The sequence below is a fragment of the Antrostomus carolinensis genome, unplaced genomic scaffold (assembly GCF_000700745.2).
Source record: "Antrostomus carolinensis isolate BGI_N321 unplaced genomic scaffold, ASM70074v2 scaffold4020, whole genome shotgun sequence".
NCBI classification, from domain to species: Eukaryota; Metazoa; Chordata; class Aves; order Caprimulgiformes; family Caprimulgidae; genus Antrostomus; species Antrostomus carolinensis.
In genome coordinates this window covers 26392-35658 of record NW_010290391.1, presented here as the reverse complement: position 1 = coordinate 35658, position 9267 = coordinate 26392, and the positions used below count along the sequence as shown (strand labels likewise).

At 53.2% G+C, this 9267-nt stretch overlaps 1 protein-coding gene across 1 annotated transcript; it reads left to right on the top strand.

Moving 5' to 3' along the window:
- Positions 1 to 384: 384 nt before the first annotated feature.
- Positions 385 to 7883, top strand: NAGPA (N-acetylglucosamine-1-phosphodiester alpha-N-acetylglucosaminidase; the record flags this gene model as incomplete). The annotated part of the gene is made up of 9 exons (XM_010172819.1): positions 385 to 524; positions 1620 to 1728; positions 2015 to 2143; positions 3233 to 3441; positions 4659 to 4706; positions 5091 to 5219; positions 6249 to 6380; positions 6577 to 6637; positions 7649 to 7883. Coding segments are annotated over 9 exons (1192 nt in total), but the record flags the coding sequence as incomplete, so codon positions are not given.
- Between the last annotated feature and the right edge of the window lie 1384 nt (positions 7884 to 9267).

The window sequence follows — 9267 nt, the reverse complement described above, 5'->3', positions numbered from 1 at the left end:
CAGAGTGGAAGCTGACAGACAGCGAGATGCTCCAGCTGCTTCCACAGATCCCTGAGTATTTGGCGATGGCTCTGCCCTCGTGTTCTGCCAGATGCTTTCTGCCCTTCATATCCTGGCTTAGGGCCACTGGCAGGAGTTGTTTCATGCACAGTGGCCTGGGACCGTCATTAACAGTGGTTTTGTGCAGGATAGTGGAGAACAGGGTCTGCTCTGGCTGCTGAAGTGATGGCTCACACTGCTTGGCCTCTAGTTTTGGATGTAGCTAACCTGCATTCAGCCACCTCCTCCCCTTCTCTGTGCTTCTGGAGCCTGCTGGCAGCAGAACAGGCTTTTACGTGACACTGCTGTGACTGTGGGTAACCCCTCCTGCTCTCTCTTTCCTAGTTACCTGTCTGAGGAAGACGTCTTGGATCAAGCAAACCCTTTTGTGCAGCTTGTGAGTGGGGTAGTTTGGCTCCTAAGAGACGGAGAAGTGTACGTCAGTCAGAGTCAAATGGCTGAGTGTGGTGAAATTCAAACCACAGGTAAATATTGTAAAGCCTGAGGCTTCAGCCTGGGTGTAGATTGTCCTGCTGGGGCTGGTGAGGAGGGGGTAGTAGTGGAAACTATGTTGTTTAGTTGCAGTTTGCTGCTCCCTCAAAAGGTCCAAATTTCTTCTGTGCTCCTTTACCCTGAGTCTGCGGCAAGTGCAGTACAAGCAACGGGCTGCTGGCAGGATGAGGCTGTGCTCACTGTTTGGGGTCCTTCAATAGAGTTATTGTAGAATCACAGAATGTTGTGAGCTGGGAGGGACCCACAGGGATCATGGAGTCCAACTCCTGTCCCTGCACAGGACAAGCCCAACATTCACACCATGTCCCTGAGGGCCTTGGCCAAATGCTGCTGGAATCTTGTCAGGCTTGGTGCCATCAGCACCTCCCTGGGGAGCCTGTTCCAGGGCTCCACCACCCTCTGCCTCAAGAACCTTTTCCTCATGGCCAACCTCACCCTCCCCTGCCACATCTTCCTGCCATTTCCTCTGCTCCTGGCATTCGTTGGTGGCCAGAGAGAAGAGATCAGCGCCTGCCCCTCCTCTTCCCCTTGGGAGGAAGTTCTAGACCCCCATGAGATCTCCTCTCAGTCTCCTCTTCTCCAGGCTGAACAAACCCAGTGACTTCAGCCTCTCCTCACACCCTTCCCCTCTAAACCCTTCCCCAATGTTGTGTCCCTCCTCTGGACACTCTCCAGGAGCTTTAGATCCTTTTTCTCCTGTGGTGCCCAAACTGCCCCCAGTGCTGGAGGTGAGGCCGCCCCAGTGCAGAGCAGAGCTGCAGATGGTGGTGGCATGGTCAGTGTTAATACTTGTCCAGAGAAACTCAAAGCAGATGTCTCTTATGGGAGTTGAAAACTGAGGGTTTGTGAATCCCCTTTGTACCTGTGCCAGACAAAAACTTACCAAGAGTGCTCCTGAAATCATTATTCCTGGATGGGCTTGGATGGACAAGAGGAACCTGGGCTCTTCTCAGTGTGTTTTGGTTTAGAGGAGCTCCTTGCTGGGAGCTGTTCTGCAGACAGATGTGTCTGTAAACAGCCAGTTCTGTCACCCAGCTGCTGTGTGAATTATTCCCTCTCCTGCACAGGAACCTTCGACAAGTTCATCAATGTGATATCAGCCAGGACTGCGGTTGGACACGACAGTCAGGGGCAGCTGGTCTTGGTTCATGTGGATGGACAGACAGAATCCAGAGGGTAAGGCCAGGGTTGTGCTAAAGTCTTGGGGATCTAAGGTGCGAGATTGGTCTTTAAATTCTGTCACTGGAGGGACTCTACAGCTGCCAGTGATACATCTTAAGGCAGGTCAGTTGAAGACCGTGCTGTTTGGTGAGGTCTAATGCAGCCTTCAGGCAGCGAGTCAGCGTACCTGGGCTGGGAGCTTCTCCCCTTCCACCAACGAGAGGGACCAAGCTTCTAGCGTAGCAGTTTCATCCAAGTCAAGTAACATGAACGAGCAACAAACAACTGTGTGTTTTTGCAGGGTCAACCTCTGGGAGATGGCTGAATTTCTGAAACAGCAGGGAGTCATCAATGCCATCAACCTGGATGGTGGAGGGTCTGCAACGCTGGTCTTAAACGGGACCCTGGCGAACTACCCCTCTGAGCACTGGTAGGTGCTGGTGGCACGTGCCCAGGGCTGCACCACGCAGCCTACCCCTACCCCTCTGCTCTGCTCTGCTCTGCCAGGGGGTCACTGCATCCCTGGGAGATCACAGTGTGACAGGTTTGGAGGGAGAGAGCGACTCGAAGATTTAAAGCGATTTAGTGACTACATATTGTTTCCACTTAGTCATCCAGGATTAAAGTTTTGCTGTTTCCAGCCGTGCAGCAAAGCTGTTGGACGTGAGCGAGTGGCCTGGTGTGGCCATCAGATAAGGCAGCAGCTCTTGGGCTGGGAGATTGAGCTGCATATCCATAGGAATTAGCAGAGATCTGTCAACAGCTTTTTGTTATCAAAGAGAAACACTGACGTGGAGACCCTGCCCTACCTCACCTTGAGGCTACCTAAAGAATATTTTACTTTAAATTTAGCTTTTTTTGTCATTTCTCACCACAAACATGAAGAGATTTAGAATTCAGTGTGCAACCTTGACAGCTGAAAGCCAAGTGTTGCTATAACTGCAACGACATCACTTATATCAAAGCAAATAATATTCAAGAAAAGGCGTGTTGAGCACCAAAGTTGGGGCAGCTGGGACTGCTTAAAGGGAGACTTTGCCTGTGTGCTGCTCTCTGTCATTCCAGCTTTGAAATGACTCCTATCCAGGAAGAGTTAACACTTAGTTAAAACATGACCTCCAATCCAGTTTGATATTAAGAATCATAGAATAGTTTGGATTGGAAGGGACCTTAAAGCTCATCCAGTCCCAACCCCCCTGCCATCAGCAGGGACACCTTCCACTAGACCAGGTTGCTCAAAGCCTCATCCAGCCTGGCCTTCAACACTTCCAGGGAGGAGCAGCCACAGCTTCTCTGGCCAACCTGTTCCAGTGTCTGACCACCCTCACAGTGAAGATTTTTCCCCATTAAAACATGACCTCCAATCTAGTTTGATACTGATATTTTCCCATTATGAACGTTCTCGTTTGCCAGTATGAATCGGGATGAATATCTGTGGGTCGTGTCAGCTGGTTTCACACCGGGCTGGGAGCAGCACAGTGCTTGCATGGCTGATGTGACCCCATTTTTCTGTCCCCAGCTCTTTTAACAACATGTGGCGTTGTCCTCGGAGCATCTCGACCATCATGTGTATCCACGAGCCTGCCTGCCAGCCTGCAGACTGCAGCGGTCACGGGGACTGCGTGGAAGGGGAGTGCCGCTGCGCTGGGGACTTCTGGAGAGGCCCAGCATGTGACACCTTGGACTGTGGCCCTTCCAACTGCAGCCTGCACGGCGTCTGCACCGACTGTGAGTCACCGCGGTGGGCAAAGGCTTCTCACACAGAGATGCTGTTTAATGACCCAGGTTGCCCAGAGAAGCTGTGGCTGCTCCTCCCTGGAAGTGTTAAAGACCAGGCTGGATGAGGCTTTGAGCAACCTGGTCTAGTGGAAGGTGTCCCTGCTGATGGCAGGGGGGTTGGGACTGGATGAGCTTTAAGGTCCCTTCCAACCCAAACCAGTCTGGGATTCTGTGCTGGTGGGTGGCTGGAGGGGAAGCATGGCCCTGGGTAGGATGTACCTGGGGAATGTCACTTACCTGCCCACGAGGCACCACGGCAAGGCCTGGGTGTGTCACTGGGTGCAGTCCTGGCTGGTTTGTGGAGTCCTTCCCCACCCTGGTGTGAAGGAGCAGAGCTCACCTGAAGTGGCACCAGCAGCAGCCGCTTCCTTCGCTGCAGAGAGCGGCTGCCTGAAGCCTCAGCCCTTGTCTTACCTCCTGGCTGCGTGGAGCTGCTCTGCCCCTTCCCCAGCTCGGGGAGAGCAGCAGGGATGGGCAGGACACGTGGCCTTTGGGAGACAGCAGCAGCACTAGGCTGGGGCTCAGACCTGGAAACTGGACTGGTAATCAGACTTAACTTCAAACTCAGTGCCTCAGTTTCCCTTTCTGCCCCCTGGGGTTGTGCTCCTGGTTGGTTTGTAAATCTGCTGATGGGACAGACAGTGTGTTACACTGTGCAACAGAGCAGCTGAGTTCTGCCCCCTCCCCTTAGTGTTCTTTCTTTACTTCACCCTCCTACTTCATGGTTTTTACAAGTGTGCAGCTGCTGCTCTTCCGTAAACTCATTCTGAATTTCGAGACTGCCAGGATGTAAACCCCCCAGCTCCTGCTTTGCCACCTCAATCTTGTTTTCCTGCTTCTTCTCCCTGACTAAACTCCCAGCCAAGTTTGCACCAGTGCAGTGACTGGGCAGAGCTCAGTGGCTGCAGGGGTTGTTCATAGTTGACCCAGAGTTAATCCCTCAAACATCCATCCCATCAGCAGGAGGTTCCGCTGTGTTTGACAGCTGGAGTGGGTGTGTGTGGACCTACCCTGTGTGTGAGGTCAGGATTCCTCTGCTGTGGGTTCCCTGGCAGATGCAGGGAGTTAAGAGGACACCACGAAGCAGATGTTCCTAATTTTGAATTCTTGCTCTTTCTCAGTCTTTCCCTGTGGTTGTTAATGCCTGTTTGTGTGTGTTTGCACAGCTGGATGCCTCTGTGACCCTGGCTGGACTGGCAGCAACTGCAGTGAAGGTAATTGCTGATTTCCACTCCGCTCCCCTCCTTTGTAACCAGCAGAAGGACAGTGTGAAGCACTTCGTGGCAGCTGGCTGCCCGCCGTGGTGGGGAGGTCCTGCTAATATTCTTTTCCAAGAGGGAGCAATGAAGGGAAGGGCCACACAGTGAGTGTGCTCTGTTTTGTCAGCGGGAGTTTAATTGCAGCCTGAGCATCTTAAGATTGGCTTGGTGGGAAGCACTTCAAGCTCTTGCTCCTTGTTCAAGGCAGAGACTCGGCTTCTGTTCTCTGAGCAGCCAGCAGCAGCCTGTGCCAGTGACTAGTCCCTGGGTATAAACATGGGATGGGGTCTCTGCCTTTGTAGTGAGGGTCCCGATGAGATCTCTGCTTCTCTCCTGCAGCTTGTGCCAGTGGTTTCTTTGGGGACGCCTGCACCCAGAAGTGCCAGTGCCAGCATGGTGGCTTGTGTGACCCTGTGCACGGAGCCTGCTCCTGCCCGGCTGGGTACTATGGCACCAGCTGTGAGCAAGGTAAGGGCTGCTCTGAGTAAGGGCCTGGGGAGAGGCTTCTGTGGCACATCTGAGCCACCTCTTGTAGGCAAAGCGAGCGGGAGCTCTGTCAGGCAGGCTCAGGCCTGAGCTTCACCGCTGGAGCCTAAACCTGCCAAATCCCAGCTCTTCAGGGCTCTCCTGATCTACCCAAATGGACTGAAAATAAAAGGAGGGAGTGGAGAGGAAAGAGGAATTTTCTTCATCATTAGAAAATGGTGGATCCCAGTTTAGTCTCTGCCCCAAAGATCTGTGGTGCTTCCCAACCTGGTGAGTGTAGGACACAAATATCCTTCACCTGAGGGTGCTGCCCCAGGCCCTGCCTGCAGCCTGGGTGACCCAGTGGGTGGGAAATGCTCCACAGGGCCATTCTGGCTGACAACCTTCCAGCTCTGGCTGGTGCTGACAGAGCTGGGGATGGTCTCCATCATGTAATCACTCCAGCTTTCCTGCAGTGCTCGAGCCCCCCTGCACCTGAACAGCCTGCTCTGGTGACAGGACAAGTTAATCACAGCGTGGGTGTGAATTTCTTGTGCACACAGCTAAGGAGCTCAGCCAGCCTGAGCCCCATTTTACAAAATCTTCTCCTTGACATAAAGAAAATCCCAGCAGTTAACTCAGTGTTTGGTGCTTTCAGGGTGGGCAGGCAGAACAGCTTTGTCAGGCTGCAGGAAACGCGGGGCCCTGAGTGCTCAGCACAGCCCAAGAGCCCGCTGGATGCTTGTACTCAAACATGAGTTCCTGCTTCCCTTCAGCAATCGGCTCCTGATGCCCCCACTCTGCCTTTGCTTCTGAGCTCAGGTGTGGCAGGGGGGGAAAAACAAGGGGAGCAAGGAGACCAGGGTCTGCTCTGCGACACAAAATGAAGTGTGAGCCTCTCCTAAAGCTCTGAGTGTGTCGGCCCTTCCTGGCACTGAGCTGGGGGCTGGAGGAGCTGCAGCCATAAACCAGATGGTTTCAAATCACGTGGAGCTGTGACAGTGACCAACTTCTTTGTCATCAATTCCCTAGAGTGTCCCATGGGCTGGTACGGGCCAAACTGCCAGAAACAATGTGCGTGTGAACACATGTGTCCCTGCGACCGGGAGACGGGCAGCTGCAACGTCACCCATGACTTGGCAGTACAGGAGCAGTTAAACAAAGGTACCTCTGATGGCAGTGGCTGGGGTTTTTAAAAAAGAAAAGTTGGAAGAGCAGCTTTGGTGCATAACATTCTGTTTGCTTCGTCACCAGCTCTGGCTGGCTGTCACCTTACCAAAACTTGCTCTTTTTCAGTGGAATTGTACACCTTCCCCCTAACGCTGCCTTTTCCCCCGCCCCCCCATTCTTTGTTTTTCAGCTGGGCACTGTTTGGCTTCCCAGAAGAAGGGAAGGAGCAAAGAGAAGTTCTCTCTGTCAGAGTAAGTGTGTACATTCATCAGAGTAAGTGTGTACATGTCAGAGTAAGTGTGTAATACTCATCATTTCCGTGTGTACATACACACAATCTGTGCCAGCAGTCGCTCACTGCGAGATGGAGCTGTTCACACCCCCTCCCGAGTGCCAGAGCAGTGTCAGACCTGCTGCTTCTCTGCCCAAAGCATCTGTGTTCTGACATTGTTCTGTCCATCACCTACAGCTCTCATGCTGGGAAAGGTGAGGTGATAAAAACCTCATTGTAAGACAAAAGTGCTGAGCCAAAGCCCCCATCAATGACAGCTCATGCTCTGAGCCCAGTGCTCTGCAGCTTCCAGTTAAACCAGAGCCACCTTTCCTCTCCCACCGCTGCCCTGTCCATGGAACAGGCAGGCAAGGACACCTCCAACACCAGAGCGCAGTTGCCTGGTACTGGTGACGCTACAGCCGCTCTGCAGGCACCGCCGGTCCCTCCACTGAGGGGAAAACTCCAAACATCCCTGTGCTCTGGCTGCCAGAGCTGCCCCTCAAAGGCTTTCACAGAGCACAGACCCTCCTGCCCAGAGCAGAACCACAGGCTTGTGATGACAGGGAAGGGAGTGCTGAGGGGAGACCTGCTCACTGTCTGCAGCTGCCTGCAAGGAGGGTGGAGAGAGGTGGGGGTGGGTCTGTTCAACCCAGGACCAAGGGACAGGACAAGAGGAAATGGGCTCCAGTTGTGGCCAGGGCAGTTGAGATGGGATGTGAGGAAGAATTTCTTTGCTGAAAGGGTTCTGAGGCATTGGAAGGGGGTGCCCAGGGCAGGGGGGCAGTGGTGGAGTCCCCATCCCTGGAGGGATTGAAGAGTCGTGTAGACGAGGTGCTCAGTAGTGGACAGATATGCCTGGACTTGGTGATCGCAAAGGTCTTTTCCAACCAAATGATTCCATAAACCTTGAGAAGTCATTTGCACACCAGGAACACGTGAAAGCAGGTTGAGAGATGTTGCTTATGTGGGTTTTTCTTCTGTCTGACAGGAAAACCTGGATCTCCATAACCTCTGTCCTGGCTCTGCTTCTGGTCATCAGCACCATGGGAAATGTAGGGCTTTTTCTCAAGGCCAGGTCAGAGAGGCACCACAAGAGCGGTGACTACCTCTACCACCCGCTGAGGGAGATGAACGGGGAAGCTGCTCACACCTCCACCTCTGCTGCCTGTGAGACAGAAGATGCTCAGGACCCCAGCCAGGCATTTCTTCAGAGCCCCGGCTGAGGGGAGAGGAGGTATCATCTCTGCACCTTGTGCTGCTGCTCAGCCCTGACTGGCACAGGGGCTCTTCTGACAGGAGTGTGGAACTGCTGACTCAGCCAAGAGCAGCAGCAGGGTATCTCCATCCAGGAACCTCCCCTTGCTTCTGGTCCAGCTCCCCCAGCACATGGCCAGCTTCCCTCCCAGCCCCCCCAGGACAGGGCCAGCTTCCCTCCCTCTGCTGCTCCAGCCACAGCCAGCAGGACCGTGGAGTTATTGCCATGAGAGGCAAAGCCATGGGACGGGCTTCTACACACACAGGTAGAAAAGGGAAGTCCACAGCTGCAGCAGGAAAAGAAATGGGCAGGTTCCCTCCAATACTTGAGGAAAACAAGTGAGGAATGTAAGCCACATGCTCTTCTCACCTGAGCAGTGGTAGGTGTTTTTAAGATGCAAGAGAAATTGCTTAAGGATGCTGCAGTCTCCAGCTGCCCTCCCCCATCTGCTCAGACAAGGGAGCTTCACAAAGCTTCTCACAGGGGCCAGCACTGTAGCTCCTTCCCCTACTACCAAAACCAGCCCCATCACACAAACCCAACACAGACATTCATCAGAAAGCTTAAAAAAGTTGTTTTGAAGTGTTGCAGCAGGTGCAGCACACGAGAAACCCGCAGCATTCCTCCTCCTGGCCCCAGTGCAAGGCTCAGAGCTGACACACGGGGCTGGGGCTTCCTTCCACCTGACTTCCTTCATCAGGCCTGTGGCGACTGCAGGGCCAGAGCGTTTTCTTACTGAATCCTTATTCCCAGAAGTAGTTTAAGAGGTGCACAATGAGCGCTGCGGCTTTGGTAGGTTCTCACAGTACAGAAACATAAAAAGCCTTTTAAGTTAAAAAAAAAAACAAAACAAAACCAAAAAAACCTCATTCTTGCATTCTCTTGTACCTCCCAGAAGCTGGGAGCTCAGCCAAGCTGCCACTGAGGTGCCCTGTGACCTGCCACAGCCTGGAGCTCCCACCTGGGGCAGGGAAGAGCCCAGCAGCAGCCCAGCATGGTCAGAGGGACACGACAGAGCAGGACTCACCCTACTCCAGCCTGGTTGGCCTGTGCTGCTGCTCAAACACCCTCCCCACCTGGGAGGGAGCAACTGCCAGCAACCCCCAAGTACTTCAAGCAACCCAAGATCCTGAACATCTCGCTGGAAATCAGACATTTTACTGGAATTCATCCTTGCACAACGCATTAAAAAAAAAAAAAAAAAGCAAAAAAAAATCCCAAACAGCCCAAAGAAAACGTGGTTGAGTTTGTTTCCAAGCCTGTAACTGTGACTGTAACGCTGCACAGCCCGGGGCTGAAGCCTGTCTGAGCCCCACCAGTAACATTTTTTACGCTCTCCCCTTTTTTTAATC